The following is a 22,606-nucleotide window of genomic DNA, read 5'->3' as shown; positions in this document are numbered from 1 at the left end:
GGGACCGTGACTTTTGTTAGCCTGGAGCAATACGCCATCTTTTGAACCTAACCATTATCTTGCCAGCAAAAAGACACATACTACCAGTTCCACTGGAATATATGGGTACGTTGTAATTTACCTGGTTTGCAGTATTCTGGTAAGTCCTAGCAAGAGGCATACTGTCCGTTCCACTGGGATATCTAAGGCATTGGAATAGTTTATTTGCCTTGCAGTTTCCTCGTAACTCATTGTGGACAATCCCTCGCATTTGTTAAATACGGGGTGCTCTGTCATCTCGTTGAGAGATTTACAGTTGTGAATCTAAGTATTTGATTGCAGCTTCACAGACTCGAGATGAGTACAGTGAAATTTCTCAAACTTTAATGCTCTGATCAAAATTTACGCCACGGACGATATCAAGTTTTGAGAGGTTTCATTGTATATATTTTATTTTTCCTAGTTTAGCGTGAAATTCTGACAATATTTAGTTCAAGATGTCGTAGACCCAGTTTCAATGAATCTCTATTTTCCGGATTAAATTCTGGAATATTATTTATTTACACATTTATTTATTGATGAATGGATAGTTAAATTAACTAAAACAGGGGAAAAAATTATACACTAAAGACATTTTTAAAATTTTTTCCTCCAAACTACGAAATTTTCTTTAATAATTGAACAATAATAATTCTGTCAAATACATTTTCTTGAATATGTCGAAAATTATTTACTTATTTTTGGAAATCGGCGTGACGTCGGCATTTCCAATACAGTTTAGTTAAAATTTTCTAAAATTAATCTATTTTTTCTCAAAAATTAACTAAAATATTCTTTCCTGGTGGGATCACTGTTTTTCATTGTACTGTATGTGCAATTATAATGGACTCCCTTACACCGATTATAAAAGATATTAATTTTGACTATTTTTTATATATTTTTCTTACATTTCAACAATCAGTTATGAAAATGTTATTAACCAAATTAACTTTATAATTAAAGTAAAACAATTATTTAATCTAAATTTAAAATAATTATAAGTAAATAATTAATAGTACCTAATTAATAGTGAGAACCTCAGTTATAAAATTAATTGATTTTTGCGACCAAAGCAAATTTTTTAATTCAAATCAGAAAATATTGTATAATGAAAGGTTTCAACATTTAATTCGATCTAATTCGATGCTTTGAACAATTCCTTTTCGAAACGGAAACAACACGTATTGATTGATGTTTGGATAACAAGCAGGAAAATTCATTAACTCATTATTTCCGTTTTTGGTGTTAAGAAAAACAAAACAAAAAAAAAATAATAAATAAAATATTAAGTTAATTTAAAACCAAATTAAGTTAAGCTGAATTTAATTAATTGACTAATTAATCAAATTGAGTAAAATATACCATGCTTCGTTTCCTTCAATTGGGCCATAGTATAAAAGGCCTTATAAATGACCCTGCTGGAAGATTATGCAGAATTGCATATTAACTTTCTTTTGCACACATGAACATGGAGAGTTTCATAAAACGGGTCTGATAATCAGCTGAAGTTTTATCGCATATCTCGCTGAATAATGTTCATGATGGCGTCTTAGTGGGAAGGGAAGATGGTGTTGTGGAACAAGTGCGTCATATTTTATGTGAGATCTCACCTACAGTGCAACTCATAACTCATAAAAACGTATCTGAGAACTAGGCTTATCAACATACATACATACATTGCAGTATGTATACACTATCAGAAAATAATATAAAATTTTCATAAATAATTTATTATTCGAAATGCAAAAGTCGATTCATATAGGTTTTAATATAATCTGTTCCCAATTTTTTCTAATGATATGCATTTAGAATGCATGACCTATATGATCGTGGATTTAGGATATGGGTAATTGGTTAAATAGAGTATTCAATAGTCCTAAAATCATGTATTTTGACTTTATGGAAGGAGTTTTTAGGACGAGGAAATGCATGTTCATTTTTTAACTGAATTTCAGACCTTTACACGGTTGGGAAAATCAAGTACCTGTTTTTCGTAGGCATTCAATTTTAGATGGCGAACATGTTCTTTATGTTTCATTATACACAAAGAACTAAATGCGTATTTCCCTTAAAATAGTTGAGAATTTCCTAAAATTTGTAAATTTTACCACAAATGAACTTAGTATGGCGCTAAAGACGGTTTTGAAATTTTTCTCTTCGCATATGACTGTGACAATTATGTTTCTCTCTGTGTGTAGCAGATTTTTAATTGTGGGAATCGTTGCATTAAAACAGTTTGTTTTTGGAGTGTATTTATTTACTGGATAGAATGCGTTTTTTTTTTTGCATTAGTTCTTTCTGCACACCAAACAAATATTGACACTGGATTTCATCTTTGAATATAAAGACGAGGGAATGCTACAGATCATCATAATGCTATCCATGTGTTAATGATGCGTTGTGCAGGCAATATTCTCAAGTGCACGTTAATACTGCCATTGTATCTGAGAATTGCATTGCACTCGATTATTGTGTGCAGTTTTTTTTTTGTTTAATTTGTATGAAAGATCGAGGTCATGTGGGGTCGTAATAACATCATTTATTCTGTCACTGTCACAAGAACTCAATGAATAAAGAGACATTTCACTATATCAAGGCTTTCAAAATGTGTTAAAAAGGCTGCATCGTTGAAGCGAACCCTTATCACAAATTTTATTGTATTTGTTGTAGGAAATAAAGCAACAAGGGAATGAGAGTAATCTAAGTTGAACACCCAGAAAAAAGGGGCTCTAATGCCAATTGAACTTTATTTTAGTTTATGAAGATTACTTGATTTTAGTTAAATTTTGCACAATATGAGTAAATGTTCCTAATTTGAATAATTTTTTGCTAACTTTAATGAAGTGAACTAAAAATAACAAAAAAAGTTGTATACAAATATAGTGCACAATTTTATTAAAAAACAAGTAAGGAAAGTCTAAAGTCGGGCGGGGCCGACTATATTATACCCTGCACCACTTTGTAGATCAAAATTTTCGATACCATATCACATCCGTTAAATGTGTTGGGGTCTATATATAAAGGTTTGTCCCAAATACATTTAAATATCACTCGATCTGGAAAGAATTTAATAGACTTCTACAAAATCTATAGACTCAAAATTTAAGTCGGCTAATGCACTAGGGTGGAACTCTATGTTAGTAAAAAAATATGGGAAACATTTAAATCTGAAGCAATTTTAAGGAAACTTCACAAAAGTTTATTTATGATTTATCGCTCGATATATATGTATTAGAAGTTTAGGAAAATTAGAGTCATTTTTACAACTTTTCGACTAAGCAGTGGCGATTTTACAAGGAAAATGTTGGTATTTTGACCATTTTTGTCGAAATCAGAAAAACATATATATGGGAGCTATATCTAAATCTGAATCGATTTCAACCAAATTTGGCACGCATAGCAACAATGCTAATTCTACTCCCTGTGCAAAATTTCAACTAAATCGGAGTTAAAAATTGGCCTCTGTGGTCATATGAGTGTAAATCGGGCGAAAGCTATATATATGAGATATATCTAAATCTGAACCGATTTCAACCAAATTTAGCACGCATAGCTACAATGCTAATTCTACTCCCTGTGCGAAATTTCAACCAAATTGGGGTAAAACTCTGGCTTCTGGGACCGTATTAGTCCATATCGGGCGAAAGATATATATGGAAGCTATATCTAAATCTGAACCGATTTCAATAAAATTTGGCACACTTGACTATAGTACTAATTGTTCTTCTTGTGCAAAATTTTAAGCAAATTAGGGTAAAACTCTGGCTTCTGGGGCCATCTAAGTCCATATCGGGCGAAATATATATATGGGACCGATGGATCTGAACCGATTTCTTCCAAAATCAATAGAGATCTATTCTGAGCCAAAATACATACTTGTGCCAAATTTGAAGTCGATTGGAGTAAAATTGCGACCTAGACTTTGATTACAAAAATGTGTTCACGGACAGACGGACATGGCTATATCGACTCAGGAGCCCACCCTGAGCATTTTTGCCAAAGACACCATGTGTCTATCTCGTCTCCTTCTGGGTGTTGCAAACATATGCACTAACTCATAATACCCTGTTCCACAGTGTGGAGCATGCCACCACTTGTATCCTTTCTTTTTCTAGGGAAACCAGAAGGTCGTTTATAGCAACATTTCAAAGAAGAGGTGATAAAACTCCCCCTTGAGGAGTGCCTCTGTTCACATACCTTTGTATGTCTGCTTGTCCTAGTGTGGCTGAAATGCGTCTCTTCCTTAGAAGTTCGTCTAACAGCCTAAGTATACCTGGATCAACATTCAGAGTTGTCAGTCCATTTAATATCGACCTCGGATGGACGTTATTGAACGCCCCTTCGATGTCTAGAAACGCCACGATTGTGTATTCTTTGACAGATAGTGAGCTTTCAATAAAGCTGACTAGTTCATGTAATGCGGTCTCAGTAGACCGGCCCTTCGAGTATGCATGTTGTCTTTTCGAGAGCAAACTTGTATCGACGCTAGTTCTAAGATAAATATCTATCATCCTCTCCAGAGTCTTAAGTAGGAATGATGATAAGCTGATTGGTCGGAAATCGACTTTTGATTCCCTCCACTTTCGTGGAATATATGCTAAGTTGATACATCCTATATATACCGCCGACAACCAGGGGATAATTCTGTCAGCCACCGCTTGTAACTCCGCCGGAGTAATTCCATCAGGTCCGGGGGATTTGAATGATCCAAAGCTATTTAACGCCCATTTTATTCTAGATTCTGATACAATTTCCTCGATAGGAAGCGACCGCTGAGCCACTGTGGCACCGCCAGTGCATGGTTCAACTGTCTGATTTCCGGGAGAATGTGTGTCCAATAGTACCTCCAGCGTCTCCTCACTGGACGTTGTCCAATTGCCCTCCGATGTTTTAATGAAACCTGGAGCGGAGCTCGTGGATGCTAGCACCTATATCTAAATCTGAACCGATTTCTTCCAAAATCAATAGGGTTCTATTCTGACCCAAATTAGGAACATGTGCCAAATTTGAAGGCGATTGGACTTAAATTGCGTCCTAGACTTTGATCACAAAAATGTGTTCACAGACAGACGGACGGACGGACAGACGGACATGGTTATATCGACTCAGGGACCCACCCTGAGCATTATTGCCAAAGACACCATGTGTCTATCTCGTCTCCTTCTGGGTGTTACAAACATATGGACTAACTTATAATACCCTGTTCCACAGTGTGGCGCAGGGTATAAATATGGGAAATATAAAGCTAGAGCAATTTTGATGCAATTGTACAAAAGAGCATTTATGATTTATCGGGCCAAGATATGTGGCCAATTGTGGGTTGTGATATATTATTTGGCCAATTCGGGCGATATTTCCACAAGTCGGAGCTTTATTTAAAATTCTAACATTCTGTGGAAAGTTTGGCATTACAGTGTGTAGGATATGACTACGATAAGGGAAAATCATCACAGAATTTTGTGTAAATGTGCGTATTTTGGCCATATTAGATCAAGATGACACACTTAAATAGCATATTAAATGTATTCTCTGTGGAAACTATCGAGTCAATTGGAGGAAACTCCCATTGGAAATGGGTCTAAAATATGAAACATTCTACCATATTTCCCCTACTCTGGCGTACGTATATATATGAGAGCTATATCTAAATGTGAACCGATTTTGACCAAATTTGACATGCATAGTTAGAATAATAATTCTGCTATCTCAGCAAAAAACGTCATATGGGTGTAAATCGGGCGATAGGTATATATGGGGGCTATATCTAAATCTGAACCGATTTCAATCAAATGTGGCACACTTAACAATACTATTAAATATATATGACAGCTATATCTAAATCTGAACCGATTTAATAGCGATTGTCTTTGAGCCAATGTAAAACTCTGTGCCAAATTTGAGGACGATAGGACTTAAACTGCGAGCTGTACATTGCACACAAAATTACAGACAGACCGACGGACAGACGGACATCGCTAAATCGACTCAGAATTTAATTCTAAGCCGATCGGTATACTAAACGATGGGTCTCGGACAAATGCACAAACTTATTATACCCTGTACCACAGTAGTGGTGAAGGGTATAAAACGATTTAATAGAATCGAAAATTGCTTGTTGGCATGAATACAAAGTATCTAAATGTCTCTTAAAGTTAAAAATAAAAAAAAGTTACAAAGTAATTTATTGATGGCTACAATAGGTGTAGTCCAAGGAATTATTCGTCATCGTGGTGATGCAACCTAAATTATTAAATACGAATAGTTGCAATGATGAATCCCCCTAGTTCACCTTTAAATTCTTGAAAGCTAGTGATAACATACTATTGTTAATTTAACTAATTAATAAAGTATAGCTGCAGAGATATGTGCTGGGAAAATAATGCTAAAATTGTTAGCAAAAATTCACAAAGCATTGATTTTATGACATCAACTTTCATGACAAAAAGTATTTTCAGGTAATATTTCGAAAACGAAACTATTTGAATACAATCGAGAAAAAATAGATAAACTGATAATTATTTTCATGAAACAAGTTTGCTAACCCAATCGGAACATCAATTTGAAATGTTTTTTATAAATATATATTTGAAAACGACTAATTTGCATTCTGGCACCCTCACGTTCTAACTCTCCTCAATTCAAATGAAATGGAAATCAATGCGATTGCTTAATGGGACAAGGTATTTTGGAGTTTATCTTCAATATTTCATTCTAAGTTTGAATGAAAAAGAAGAGTGTCCGTTTCCTTTCATTTTCCACTTTTCCCTAGTCATTTGATTGGCGTGGCCAACATCATTAAATCATTCGAAATTGTGTTAATTGATCTTAAAAATCTTCAAGATATCATCTTCACCATGACTTTTTCTGGTGGCAAACGGTGCGACAAGCGACAAGTAGTGGTGGTGATGGTGGCGTTTTTGACTGGAGTTGTTGGACAAGTTAGTTAGTTCGCTTTTGGTTGACTGGATATGTGTGCTTTGTATTTCACAAAACCAGAGATTTCATCAATCCAGTTTTGATATGTGGATGCAGTGCATCGATCCATGTTGGTCATCTGTATTTGGTGGCGGTATTTTTCCTTTTAATTTCGATTTGATTTATTTATGTTTCGTCAGTTTTCTTTGAATTCATGTCGTCTACTTTGGAAGAAAGAAAACAATGACAAAATTGCAACCAACCAATAAAATTTGGAATTGTTTTAATAAAGTACCAAGTAGAGTCGCTATACATGTGGATATGCTTGTGCAAATTTCTCATAGAAGATCATTTTCCAAGTAATTCAATGAGATTACAAAACCAAAATGTATTTGCAGTTTACAAAGTAATCTATTCCATATGATCCCTGTGCTGAGACGTTTCGCTTATTAAGCATAAAATTCTGTCATCGTTACAAAGTCGGCTATTCAAAAAACAAAAAAATATTTATCTGGCATTTATTTTCCATTTGTCATGTGGAAATGTAATAAAAGTAGGTTACTGTCATTGTTTGTGTTATGTCAATCTAACTAGTTTCTAATAAAGATAAATAAAAATAAATTGCTTTTCAAAGCTTCATTCAAATGGCTCATTTACCTATACTACTCTAAAAAATATGAAAATGAAAATGAATCACACAGAGCCACAAAATCATTTTTGTTTTACTTTTCCTAAGATTGGCGATTTGTGTTTATTATTTGCCCATATTATGAAGTGGACATACATAGGCTCATTATGAATTGGTGAGATGTTTGTTTCAAAAGCAAAATCTCTTAATTTAGTATAGTTTTTAAAATTAAATTTTATTGAGATAAATTAATTATGATACTAAATTAAGTCAAATTAAATTGAAACTAATTAAATTAAATATAAATAATTTCAAATATTAGCATACACAGAAAAAAAAACCAATCGTTAAACTTATATTAAAACTAACTTATTTTTATTGAAACAAAAAATATTTGGTTATAGTTTTTTTTTTTTTAATTTTATGAACGTGGGTATAAAATTCAATGACCGCACAAATAATTTCAATATATGTTAAACTAAAGCAAAAGAAACTCTTTTCCAATTAAAATTTTATTTGAATTTTAAAAAAATTTAAATGAAAATTTTATTTGATTTATTGACAAAACGTTGGTGATTGACGTTGGTCATTTCTGTGATCGAAGATATTTCAACAAATATTAATTGCGTGACTGCACACAAAACATAAGCAATTAAAGACAAAACTGTGTACTACCCAAAAAAATCACCAAAATATTTTCAATACATTACAAAAAGTTTATTGAAACTAAAAACTTAACCAATTAACTTAAACAAGGTCATTTGAGAAAATCATTGGAAAATTGTGCAGCTTTAATTACATATTAATTGTCCCAATTAACATTTCATTTCAGTCCTTGGTTGATTCTATAATTTTCGTGATCGAAGCAATTTTAATTAAAAACCAAATTGGATTGTAAAGTCTTCATTATAGATAAAGCCGAGGAGATGAGTTCTTTGTGTTGTATAAGCTAAATTCCACTGTATAAAGGATATGGGAATTTCTGTTAGAAGACTAAACATATATATCATCTACTATATATTACACTCAAAAAAAGTGAACTCTCTGTTTCACTAAAGCCAATTTAACTGTATTCTACACCCTCACAAAAAATCGCTTCTGTAACATATACTCCCAAACATATTTTGCTTCAAGCATATACATTTTTGGGTATTGCCCAAACATTTATATGTTTGATCTCTACCAATATATAATATGTTTGAAAGCATATTGGTCTAAACAATATATGTTTGGGTAGTCTAAGTTCCAAACATTTTGTATTTTTGCATCCAAATTCAATAATGTTGTCTTCCAAAAAACAATATGTTATTATGTGACCATATAATATGTTTGGAAGCATTTTGCACCCAAAAATATTATATGCTTAAAAAAATTCTCCCAAACAATATTGTGCTCAAAATTTTATTTATTTATTTATATATTTACAATCATAATGAATTATGAAAATAAACAGGTAATATAGGTGCTAACAACATAGGTTTTCGACCTGAATGCTCAAAATTTTGTTTCTGACCAATTGTATATTCCCCGACATCTTTCTCACTTCCACGAGATTTTTTAGTTCTTAGCACCTTTTTCTGCAATACAAACATTGTAGAAGAAATTATTCAATTTTATGATTTTTTATTTTATTTTAATTTTACCTTTTGCCGGACGGGGATACGAACAGCGGACCACACAGGAGGATCAAAGAAGTAGCTGATCAATTGCCCAAGGAAAAATAAAATGTTAATTTTGTAATAACAAGCAACAACCACCAACTTAATTCAATATCGCTCCCTGTTAAATAGCGCTCCAAGCTACTAAATACATATATGTTTATAGGCTATTTCTAAATTAATATATGTTTGCATTCAAGCGTATTATATTTACAAACATTTTATGTCCCAAACATAATATGTTCTAACATATTAACATATATGTCCCAAACATGTTATGCTAGTTTATGAACATTATATGCTTGCACTCAAAAATATTGTGTTCCAAACATATAATGTTTATAGCCAAACATATGAAAAACAGTCTTTTTCAACCGTGTAGTTCATGGAATTATTATGTTTGGAGACAGTTTCCTTTACTCTAATAAATTTTTGCGTATGTTGGTTAAATGAACTAAAAATCGGGGAAAAATTATACACAAATTAAGCATAAAGATTTACTAAATTCGTATTTCTCACAAAATAGTTCATTATTTCTTTAAATTTGTAAATTTTACTACAAATCCGTCCATCATGAACTTCGTATGTCACTAAAGACATTCTTGCAATTTTGAACTCCATTTTTTTTTCTTCAAACTACAAAGTTTTCTTTAACAAGTGAAAAAAGTTAATTATGTCTAATAAATTTTCTTGAATTTGACGAAAAATATTTACTTATTTTTGTGATATTGGCGTGATGTCAGCGTTTGTAATACTGTTTAGTTTAAATTTTCTAAAAATATTCAAAATTTTCTAAAATTAACCAAAACTTTTCTTCCTGGTGGGTTCACTGTTTTTGCAGTGCATATTTTCATATACAATTTTTAATTTATTCATGAAATTTATTTTAATTTTTTTTCAACTGAAATTGATTCAATTGCGAAAATAACAGTGTCAATCATAGATTTAATGAAAAATAAAAAAATATTTTAAACAAGTATATACGGCCGTAAGTTCGAAGGCCGAATCTTATGTACCCTCCACCATGGATTGCGTAGAAACTTCTACGAAAGACTGTCGAATTACTTGGTTGTGGTATCTTAAAACTTCTTAACATCGTTTTCTAAATTGTGAGTTAGTCCATACGTGGTAGAGAGCCAGAATTGAAATATGGGGGCTATATACAATTATGAACTTGATATGGATAAATTTTTGTGTGAATGGGGATCAATTTATCTGAGGGCTATATATAACTATAGACCGATATAGACCTAGTTAGGCATGGTTGTTAACGGCCACATACTAGCACAATGTACCAAATTTCAACTGACTCGGATGAAATTTGCTCCTCCAAGAGGCTCCAAAACCAAATCTCGGGATCGGTTTATATGATTGATATGGACCACTTTTGGCATGTCTGTTAAATACCATCACGTACCAAAATTCAACCAACTCGGATGAATTTTGCTTCTCCAAAAGGCATCGGAGGTCAAATCTGGGGATCGGTTTATATGGGGCTATATATAATTATGGACCGATTTCGACCAATTTTTGCATAGGTGTTTGAGGCCATATATTAACACCACGTTCCAAATTTCAACTGAATCAGATGAATTTTGGTCTTCCAAGAGGCTCCGGAGGTCAAATCTGGTGATCGGTTTATATGGGGGCTATATATAATTATGTACCGATGTAGACCAATTTTTGCATGGTCATTAGATGCCATATACTAACACCATGTACCAAATTTCAGCCGGATCGGATGAAATTTGCATCTCTTAGAGGCTCCGCAAGCCAAATCGGGGGATCGGTTTATATGGGGGCTATATATAATTATGGACCGATGTGGACCAATTTGTGCATGGTTGTGAGAGACCATATACTAACACCATGTACCAAATTTCAGCCGGATCGGATGAAATTTGCTCCTCCAAGAGGCTCCGCAAGCCAAATGTGAGCGTCGGTTTATATGAAGGCTATACGTAAAATTTGTCCGAAATGGCCCAGTTTCAATACCATCCGACCTATATCAATAACAACTACTTGTGCCAAGTTTCAAGTCGATAGCTTGTTTCGTTCGGAAGTTAGCGTGATTTCAACAGACGGATGGACGGACATGCTTAGATTGACTCAGAATTTCACAACGACCCAGAATATATATACTTTATAGGGTCTTGGAGCAACATTTCCCCATCCTATGTTGGAGGGTATAATAATAACTCCTAACAAATTTGAAGGAGTTGAGATGAACATAAATTTTGGTCTACATAATGGTGAAGGGTATAATAGAGTCGGCCCCGCCCGACTTTTGACGTTACTTACTTGTTTTCAATTGAAATTGATTCAATTGCGAAAATAACAGTGTCAATCATAGATTTAATGAAAAATAAAAAAAAAATATTTGAAAAAATTAATTGAGTTTTGCGGTTTGTTTCAATTATTTTTGTATTTGATGCAATTAAAACTTTAATTGATTTTTAACACAAAACTCAATTAGTTTTTAAATTGAGTATATTTAGCTGAATTTCAGTAGTTATAGAGTACTTACTATTTTTAGAAATCGTATGAACCATTGCATTATTTTTGTTGTTTTTTTTTTAATTGTTAGAGCCCAGTTTAATTTTCTTTCATGGAGAGATACCCATTTTTAGGTCGAATCTCTTAACAACAAAGACAAAACGACTTGAGTGAAAAGTTTATCGACTTTTGTCTTCTATGCTAGCAAAGGACAAAGAAATCGGGCTTCACGACAAATTTTTTTCAGTGTACGTTTAGTCAAAAAGGTTTGAAGGCATATTTGTAAAAGTTTCATTACACCGAAAAAAAAAGTAAACCGAATAGGAAGAATAAACTAATTCGAGCGAAAATTTACCTACATTTTACTCGAATTTTATGGTTTTCACAAAACTTTGTTAAAACCAGGAAAATTTAATGTTCTCTTGTAATTATTAACTGAACTTCACGAAATTACACTCGCTCATAGAAGAAAAAATTAACTAAAAATAAAGAAGAAAATCATTGACCCCAAATCATGACCATTTTAACCACACAGTGTTCATTCTTACTATTTTTGGAAATCGTACCAAAATTTTCTTTTGCGTTAATTCATATTGAAGTTATGTGTACCGTCATTGAACTTTATACCCACGTTTACTTCATAAAATGTTTGAGACATACTTAAAAAAAAGTAAGATTTCATTAAGGTGTAAAAAATTTCGAAAAAAAATAATAAAATTTAACTAAAAAAAAAAATTCGAAAAATAAAAAAAATTAACTAAAAACAAATATTTTTATACCCTCCATCATAGGATGGGGGTATATTAACTTTGTCATTCCGTTTGTAACACATCGAAATATTGCTCTAAGACCCCATAAAGTATATATATTCTGGGTCGTGGTGAAATTCTGAGTCGATCTAAGCATGTCCGTCCGTCCGTCCGTCTGTTGAAATCACGCTAACTTCCGAACGAAACAAGCTATCGACTTGAAACTTGGCACAAGTAGTTGTTATCGATGTAGGTCGGATGGTATTGAAAATGGGCCATATCGGTCCACTTTTACGTATAGCCCCCATATAAAGGGACCCTCAGATTTGGTTTGTGGAGCCTCTAACAGAAGCATATTTCATCCGATCCGGCTGAAATTTGGTACATAGTGTTGGTATATGGTCTCTAACAACCATGCAAAAATTGGTCCACATCGGTCCATAATTATATATAGACCCCATATAAACCGATCCCCAGATTTGGCTTGCGGAACCTAAAAGAGAAGCAAATTTCATCCGATCCGGCTGAAATTTGGTACATGGTGTTAGTATATGGTCTCTAACAACCATGCAAAAATTGGTCCACATCGGTCCATAATTATATATAGCCTCCATATAAACCGATTCCCAGATTTGGCTTGCGGAGCCTCAAAGAGAAGAAAATTTCATCCGATCCGGCTGAAACTTGGTACATAATATTGGTATATGGTCTCTAACAATCATGCAAAAATTGGTCCACATCGGTCCATAATTATATATAGCCCCCATATAAACCGATCCCCAGATTTGGCTTGCGGAGCCTCAAAGAGAAGCAAATTTCATCCGATCCGGCTGAAATTTGGTACATGATGTTGGTATATGGTCTCTAACAACCATGCAAAAATTGGTCCACATCGGTCCATAATTATATATGGACCCCATATAAACCGATCTCCAGATTTGGCTTGCGCAGCCTCAAAGAGAAGTAAATTGCATCCAATCCGGCTGAAATTTGGTACATGGTGTAGGTATATGGTCTCTAACAACCGTGCAAAAATTGGTCCACATCGGTCCATAATTATATAAAGCGCCCATATAAACCGATCCCCAGATTTGTGTTCCGGAGCCTCAAAGAGAAGCAAATTTAATCCGATCCGCCTGAAATTTGGTACATGATATTGGTATATGGTCTCTAACAACCATGCAAGAATTGGTCCACATCGGTTCATAATTATATATAGCCCCCATATAAACCGATCCCCAGATTTGGCTTGCGAAGTCTCCAAGAGAAGCAAATTTCATCCAATCCGGTTGTAATTTGGAACATGGTGTTAGTATATGATCTTTAACAAGCGTGCCAGAATTGATCCATATCGGTCCACAATTATATATAGCCCCCATATAAAACGTTCTCCAGATTTGACCTCCGGAGCCTCTTGGAGGAGCAAAATTCATCCGATCCGGTTCAAATTAGGAACGTGGTGTTAGTATATGGTCGCTAACAACCATACCAAAATTGGTCCAATCACACAAAAATTGGTCCATATCTGTTCATAATCATGGTTGCCACTAGAGCCAAAAATAGTCTACCAAAATTTTATTTCTATAGAAAATTTTGTCAAAATTTTATTTCTATAGAAAATTTTGTAAAAATGTTATTTCTAGAGAAAATTTTGTTAAAATTTTATTCGGTTTATAATAAAATTTTTATTTAGATACCATAAATTATTCCAAGTTTAAAAATTATGTTTAAGTTGAAAAGTTGTGTTAAGTAACTGAACTCTTAAAATATAATTATTAAATTATTGTGTAAAATGAATTTATTCAAACAACAAAAATAGTAAAAAAAAAAATAATAAAATTTTCATCATTGTCAAAATTTTATTTCTATAGAAAATTTTGTTTAAATTTTATTCGGTTCATAATCGTGGTTGCCACTCGAGACAAAAATAATCTACCAAGATTTTATTTCTATAGAAAATTTTGTCAAAAGTTTATTTCTATAGAAAATTTTGTGAAAATTTTATTTCTATAGAAAATTTTGTTAAAATTTTATTTCTGTAGACAATTTTGTCAAAATTTTATGTCTACTTTGTCAAACTGAATTATATACGTATTGGATCGATCTGTTTTGATTTAATATATACCACGTATGGACTTACATACAATTTAGAAGATGGTGTTAGGAGGTTTTAAGATACCTTGCCATCGGCAAGCGTTACCGCAACTTAAGTAATTCGATTGTGGATGGCAGTGTTTAGAATAAGTTTCTACGCAATCCATGATGGAGGGTACATAAGCTTCGGCCTGGCCGAACTTACGGCCGTATATACTTGTTTTATAATAAAAATAAGTTAAATTTAACGTTAGTTTAACTACGGATTTTTTTTCTGTGTAGACTACCCCTAATTTTTTTTTTTGGTAATAATAATGAAACTAGAATCAGTTTAACAATTGGCTTTTTTTCTGTGTAGTTCGATTGCCAAAGGATATGCTATTAGTGTTAAGATACATTGGGAATTTAAAATTAAATTAGTTTCACAGCTTATATACCAAGAAATTAATTTTGCTTAAATTTCAACTTAAAGTAATTTAGATTAACCGACTTTTTAATGGAGTTTCGAGTTTGGAGGCAGGATTAGCCAACAACATTTGAACGGTACAAAAAATGTCATAAAAATATTTCCAATTAAATAAAAAAAATGGATCAAAATTTAATCTATAAAATTGTGTAGTCAGTTATTTTTCATACACATTAGGCTCGAAATCTATTAAAAGTGGATTTTGGAAGTGTAGTGTGAATGAGGTATTTAAAACTTATTGAAAATATTTGCATTTTTATTTTTTATTAAACAGTAATTGAAAGTACCTAAGAAATCAACAAATTTTTTAATCAATTGTACAATTACACTCAAAAAAAGTGAACCCTCTATTTCACTAAAATCAATTTAACTTTGTCTTAGTTCAAGTAATTTTTAATTTTTGGAGATAGTTTCCTTTACTCTTATAATCTTTTGCGTACGTTAGTTAAATGAACAAAAACTAATGAGAAAAATAATACACAAATGGAGCATAAATATTTACTAAATTCATACTTCACACAAAATTATTTCTTCAAATTCGTAAATTGTACTACATCTTGAACTTCATTTGGCACTAAAGACGTTCTTGCAATTTTGAACTCCAACTTTTTCCTTCAAACTACACAGTTTTCTTTAACAAGTGAAAACAATTAATTATGTCTAATAAATTTTCTTGAATTTGTCGAAAAATATTTACTTATTTTTATAATTTCGTTATGATTTTCTAAATTTTCTAAAATTAACCAAAATTTTTCTTCGTGGTGGGGTCACTGTGTTTTTCAGTGTACAAATTTGTTTTGTGGTCTCAATTTGAATGATTAATATCACGAAGTTTTTTCTACAAGTGTGAAGACAAATATTTAGATATATTTTGATGCTATTCTCTACATCTTCGAAATGCCATGCTGATAATTTAACCCATCATATTAATTTTAATCGAAAAGCTTCAAGTATTTGTTTGTAGTAAGTTATCCATTGTTTGTTATAGCCACCCGTTGTTAGAGAAAAAAAAATGTTTTAAAACATACGTCCAATGGAAAAGTATAAATTTCTTTAAATATTTCAAGTTTTTTTTGTTATATCGATGGATAGAGATGGACCATTAATCACAAAATATCCCGAGTTTGGTGGGAGTGACTACAGAAACTTGATTTTAATCACTCAGATATCCTCTTTTTAATAATTTTGAATATATTGATTAGTCTTCAAAAATTGCACGAAAGGTCAACATAAATCACTCTCACTCTCATCAAAATGGAAATGATTGTGAGAAAGCAAAAGCGGCAGCAGATTGCAAATGAATCAAAACAAAAGACTTAAAACACAAACTTGAAAAGAATTTATATAGGTTTTGATGGTATGCGGTCAAGTTAATGTTTTTGTTTTTATGATTTCTTCTTTATTCACTCACACATTGAAAAGGAGATTGACTAAGAAAGCCAAAGAATTGGCAATCAACTAAATACTCTTTTCACTTTGCCATGTAAGTGTCTCTCGCCTTTGGTCTGCCAAGAAAATTGTATGTCCCCTATATTATCTTTAAATTGTCAATTACTTAGATGTTTGGTCATGACCATGCATAAATTATTTTTTTAAAGATGCATTAACCCTACCATGGTACAATATATAAACGCACCTTCAATTTTATCACTTGGCATACATGCCATAGTGGGAAAGTTTTCTTTTCTATGGCCTAAAATCTCCCATACTGTTATTGATATTCTTGCCGAGGCACGTTTTTGGCAAGTTTCAAGCCAATAATTATTTTCACACAAAAAAAAGGAAGAAGAAATCAAATCGAAACAAACAAACGAACAAAGTGTCCAGATTAGAAATATAAAATAAAACCTGATTATCGACACGAAATGTATTTGAGCCATATGTTTATGGTGGATTTGCTATTTTCCACTACAATTCATGTTAAAAAAAAACAAACATTCACATGACTGGTTACTGAAGTTTGTGTGTGTGTTTGAATTGGCGGCTGGATATACCATGACCACGGTCATGGATAATAACAGCTCTCACTTGGCCAAACAAATGAAATATTTGTTTACAAATATTTTCAAATGCTCAACGGTGGTTAGAATATTCACTTTTGGCTGACTAGTATTTCTTCTCTCGCTGTTGGCGAATTCAAAACAGCCGGTTCCAAGAGCAGTGTTACCAGTTGAACACCATTCCAAGACATCTGCGATATCAATGATCAATGGGGTGATATGATGCCATAACGTTGAGAAATAAATTTTGGGTGTTTTTTTGTTTATCTTTCTCATTCATTCTCTTGGCGTGATTTGTCCTCCTCTATAATTCGTGTTTTATTCAATGCTAGCTACATTTCTTATTGTTGTTGTTGGCAAAAATGTCGGAATTTTTTATATTAGCTTTCTTTGTTTTCTATGGTGGCAGAAACGTAGTGGGTAAGGGGAAATGCATTTGAATACTTTACCTTCTGTATTTGATAAGTCACTCGCGACATCCACATTTCTTGTCAACATCCCAGCAATCAACGCAATGAAAATGTTCTTTTTTTAGGATCGGGAAGTGCTACACAATCGGATCTGTAGAAATTAATTTTATATGCACTTCCCTTACATAGCTCTAAATCTAGGTTTTATAAAATTAAAATTAGGATAGTGATCTCATTTATTGAAATTTCAATCTCTTTTTATATTTAATCCAAAGATTCGATATCTCGTTTAAGTTAACGATTATTTCTTTAAATCAAAAAATTTTTGTTAGACTTTAAGGAAAATTTGACTTACTTCAAAGACATGCAAATACATTAAAAGAGGGACGTAAATTTCAAAGGTTCGTGTGCTACAAGAAAATGTTCGAAATTTCCGTTATTTTATTGGTCCATGCTGTGATTCAAACCCACTGAAAGTCAGAAAATATCTCTTTATTGCAAAAACAGCATAACACAAAGGATTTTGATAAGTTTCCTCAAAATAACTTTTTGTGGAATGAAAATTAAATCCATTTCTAGAAGGGCATTTTTGGATGTACATTAAAGGTAATGTGTACATGGGAACCACCGTGGTGCAATGGTTAACATGCTCGCCTTGCATACACAAGGTCGTGGGTTCGATTCCTGCTTCGACCGAACACCAAAAAGTTTTTCAGCGGTGGATTATCCCACCTCAGTAATGCTGGTGACATTTCTGAGGGTTTCAAAGCTTCTAGAAGTGGTTTCATTGCAATGTGGAACGCCGTTCGGACTCGGCTATAAAAAGGAGGTCCCTTGTCATCATTGAGCTTAACATGGAATCGGGCAGCACTCAGTGATAACAGAGAAGTTCGCCAATGTGGTATCACAATGGACTGAATAGTCTAAGTGAGCCTGATACATCTGGCTGCCACCTAACCTAACCTAATGTGTACATAAATGTCATGTTAACATAGTGTTGTTTTGAAGTAAAAACTTCATATACACTCAAAAAAAGTTTAATTGGATCCTAAGATTTTGACCTTCCCTCATGGGTTTATTTAAAATAAAGAAATTTTTTGGAACATATCTAGCTTTAATCCTTGGATCAATAAAATTAAAATTAGCATTCAGATCTCGTTTATCGAATTTTCATTCTGGTTTTGCAGTATATTAATATTCACACAAATTGTAGTTTTAAATCTAAATTATAACAGATACTTCAAAGTAAAGAGTTCTCTTAATTCCAAAAAAATATATATATACACCAAAGATACAAAATAACTAAAAAATAAATCGTAGCCAATATTTGACACGCTTTTATCTTTAATACACTCAAAAAAAAATTTTACTTGGATCCAACGATTTTTACCTTCCTTTAAGAATTTTGGTATTGATTCCAAGCCAAAGATGCGGGTTCTTTAAAATAAGGAAATTTTTTTGGCGACCTATCTGGCTTTAAATGTAGGATCTATAAAATTAAAATTAGCATACAGATCTCATTTATCGAATTTTCATTCTATTTTGCCGGTATATTAATAAAGCTGTTCACGTACAAACAAATGCCAGTTTAAAAATCCAAATTATGACAGATACTTCGAAAAAAAATGTTTGCTTTATTCCAAACAAACCTTAAACCAAAGATACTAAATCCTCAAAATAAGTCTTAGCCTATATTTGAAGCGTTTTTATCTTAAATCTAAGGATTCAATATTTCAGTTATTTTCAGGACGATTTCTTTAAATCAAAATCGTGTTTCTTTACTTTAAGGAAAATTTGCCTTAGTTTAAAGACATGCAACTTTAATGGAGGGACGCAAATTTTCAAAATATGTGTCCTAAATTTAATGAAAAAATTTTTGAAGCAAAGATTATAAACTTTCTGTCCTTAATAGTGTGTAAATTGCACATCCTAAAATTGAGATTGCGTAATCTTTAATATCACGTCAATATTTTTTCAGTGTATAAAGACAACATTTCAGTTATTTTAATGACGATTTCTTTAAATCGAAAAAATATTTTCTTTATTTTGAGGAACATTTGCTTTAGTAAAAAAAAATTGAACAAATATAATAAATTTTCTTTTTTCATTGAATTTTTTTAAGAAATATGTCCCTAATATTGTGTAAATTGTGTTTAATGCCACGTAAATACTTCTTCAGGTTAGGGTGAGACTGTTCCAACTAATGTAAAATTTTCTTTTATTACAAAATATTTCGATTTGGATAATTTATTGGCATGTGGACTTTTTTGGTGAGATTTTCTGGCTGCACGCACAGAAAAATCATGTTTGGACATGGTTGCAGCATCCATTTAATGCTTATCTAGAGCATGTAATTGCCGCGAAAACCATGTATTTTGTCTTTGTAAAAATAGTTTTCTAGTGGAGAAAAATGTATGGTGGCAATAAACAGTTGAATGGTTCTCAAATGCCGCTAACATGTTCTATTATATAAATGATAGAATTTGAGACCATTAAATGGTCGCGAAAATCATGTACCTGACCATTCAATTTTTTTACATTTTTACAGGGAAAAAAGTATTTTTATAGGTTAAGTATAGACATATCTAAAACCATTACATGGCCATAAAGAACATTTCATATTCATATTCATATTCATCTTTATTTAATCAAACCGATCCCATGTGGACTATATGTCGATAGCTAATACAAATGATTACAGGTATTTGCTTGAAATGATAAAACTAACTAATACATATTTTAAAAACACTAAGTGAAAAATACTATAATAAAACGAAATATATATGAAAATTATGAAAATAAAAACAAAGAAAGACTAAATGTGATGTTTAAAACTAATATCCTAAAACTAAAAACCTAACGCACACTTTTATAAAAAAACAAAAAATAATTATGAAAAAAATAAATGGTGATATAATTATTGTCAGTGAGAAACATGAATAGTTCAAACGATTATTATGAAAATGCAAAATCAATCTATCTTTAAATGTAAGAGAAGAAATTGAAAAATCCTTAGCAATAGCAGGCAAATGGTTCCATAGCCTTGTTATGCGAATTGCAAAAGATTTCTCAAAAATGTTGTGGCTGAAATGTTCCAATTGAAGTTATGCAGAAGATATGACATTATGCAGAAGATATGCGTTTTATGACATTAAAAAAGAAACAAAGACATTTTATGGATACAAAATCGTTAAAAGAGCAACCCAAGAACTGCGAAGCAAAGTAGTCGTAGTCCCTCCTACATCGCTGGCCGTAAACAAAACGAAGAATATCATGAAAACCAGGGCTGTGGAGTCGAGCCAATTTTGCTCGACTCCGACTCCGACTCCAGCATTTTTCATCAGCTCGACTCCGACTCCGACTCCGGAGTCGACTCCGGGTAATATAACTAAATCTCATTTTAGTACCACTAATTTGTAGTTCTATTGAGGGGATATATATGGGGTATATATATGGATCGATATAAAGTATCGTATTTATTTATGTGTGCAAGAAAGGTCTTAATTTCGCATTTATACCAATTAAACTCTTTATTTCAAATTTAGGACAATGTTTAATAAATAAAATAATGATATAAATACCCATCATAATATGAGAAGATACCGACAGTATATGTATTTGTGGACGAAAATTATTATAAAGGGTTATATTCCCATATGCATGAATTTGAATCTGAATCGATTTAGCCAAAATTGTATATACTTCTAGATAATCGCTGTACCTAAAATTTAAATCTAACGTTATGGGACGTAACACAATTATAGTAAAAAATAAAAATGCAAAGAAAGTCTAAAGTCGGGCGGGCCGATTGTAACATACTCTGCACAACTTTGTATTTAGATCAACATTTTGATAAAATCTGAAATCAGACTTCTACAAAATCTCGTGCAATATTTGGGAAACATTCATAATTTTTTATATAGCAAAATTTGAGTCACTTTTACCAGTTTTCGACTTAGCAGTGAGTATCAGTAAGAAAAAAAATTGAGAAAATTTGCTACATAAATAAAATTTTGACAAATTGTTTTATAGAAATAAAATTTTGAAAAAAAAACATAAATAGAAATTTTGGAAAAATTTTTGTGTAGTAAATAAAAGTTTGCAAAATTTTCTATAGAAACAAAATTTGAACTAAATTCTCTATATAAATAAATGTTTGAGAAAATTTTCTATATAAAAAAATTTTTACCAAATTTTCTTTAAAAAGACTATAGTAAACAAATTTTGACAAAATTTTCTATAGAAATAAAATTTTGAAAAAAATATCAATAGAAATTTTTGGAAAAATTTTTGTGTAGTAAATAAAATTTTGCAAAATTTTCTATAGAAATAAAATGCTGCAAAATTTTCTATAGAAAGAAAATTTAGACTACATTTTCTATAAAAATAAAATGTTGACTAAATTTTCTATCGACATAAAATGTTGTATAAATTTTGTATAAAAAAATCTATAGTAACAAAATTTTGGCACAATTTTCTATGGAAAAAAATTTTAAAAAATTATTAATAGAAATTTTGGAAAATTTTTTGTGTAAATAAAATTTTGCACAATTTTCTATAGAAGCAAAATTTTTGCTTAATTTTCTATAGACATAAATTTTTGACAAAATTTTCTACATCAAAATATTTTTATACCCACCACCATAGAATGGTGACAGGGGTATAATAAGTTTGTCATGTCGAAGATGAGCTAGATCGGTCCAGGTTTTGATATAGCTCCCATATCAACCGATCGCCCGATTTGGGGTCTTGGGCTTATAAAAACCGTAGTTTTTATCCAATTTGCCAGAAATTGGAAACCTAGAGGTATTCTAGGGCTATAAGGAGGAGTGCTGAAAATGGTGATTATCGGACCATGTTTTAATATAGCTCCCATATAGACAGAACTCCCGATTTTATTTCTTGAGCTTCTAGAATCCGTAGTTTTTATCCAATTTGTCTGAAGTTGGAAATCTAGAGGTATTATAGGACCATTACAAGGCGTGCCGAAGATGGTCACTATCGGACGAAGTTTTGATATAGCCCCCTTTTAGACCGATGTTACGAGTTTACTTCTCCAATCCGTAGTTTTTATCCAATTTGCCTGAAATTTGAAATCTGGAGGTATTCTAGGACCATTAAGAGGTGTGCCGAATATATTGTGTATCGGTCCAGTTTTTGATATAGTCCCCT

At 32.0% G+C, this 22,606-nt stretch overlaps 2 protein-coding genes across 2 annotated transcripts in view; one reads left to right on the top strand and one right to left on the bottom strand.

Moving 5' to 3' along the window:
- The window catches only part of LOC142239899 (uncharacterized), a 42,372-nt gene extending 42,096 nt beyond the window's left edge, over positions 1-276 (bottom strand). Inside the window, exon 1 of the mRNA XM_075311643.1 lies at positions 163-276. Within this exon, the coding sequence (XP_075167758.1) occupies positions 163-276 (114 nt within the window). The remainder of the gene's footprint in view (positions 1-162) is intronic.
- Positions 1-22,606, top strand: part of Hil (peptidase hillarin) — a 162,932-nt gene that overhangs the window by 3,418 nt on the left and 136,908 nt on the right. The gene's annotated exons all lie outside the window — the stretch shown is intronic.

This window comes from Haematobia irritans, chromosome 5 (assembly GCF_050003625.1).
Source record: "Haematobia irritans isolate KBUSLIRL chromosome 5, ASM5000362v1, whole genome shotgun sequence".
NCBI classification, from domain to species: Eukaryota; Metazoa; Arthropoda; class Insecta; order Diptera; family Muscidae; genus Haematobia; species Haematobia irritans.
Note: the sequence above shows the minus strand (reverse complement) of the source record. Positions and strands in the feature narration are given on the sequence as shown.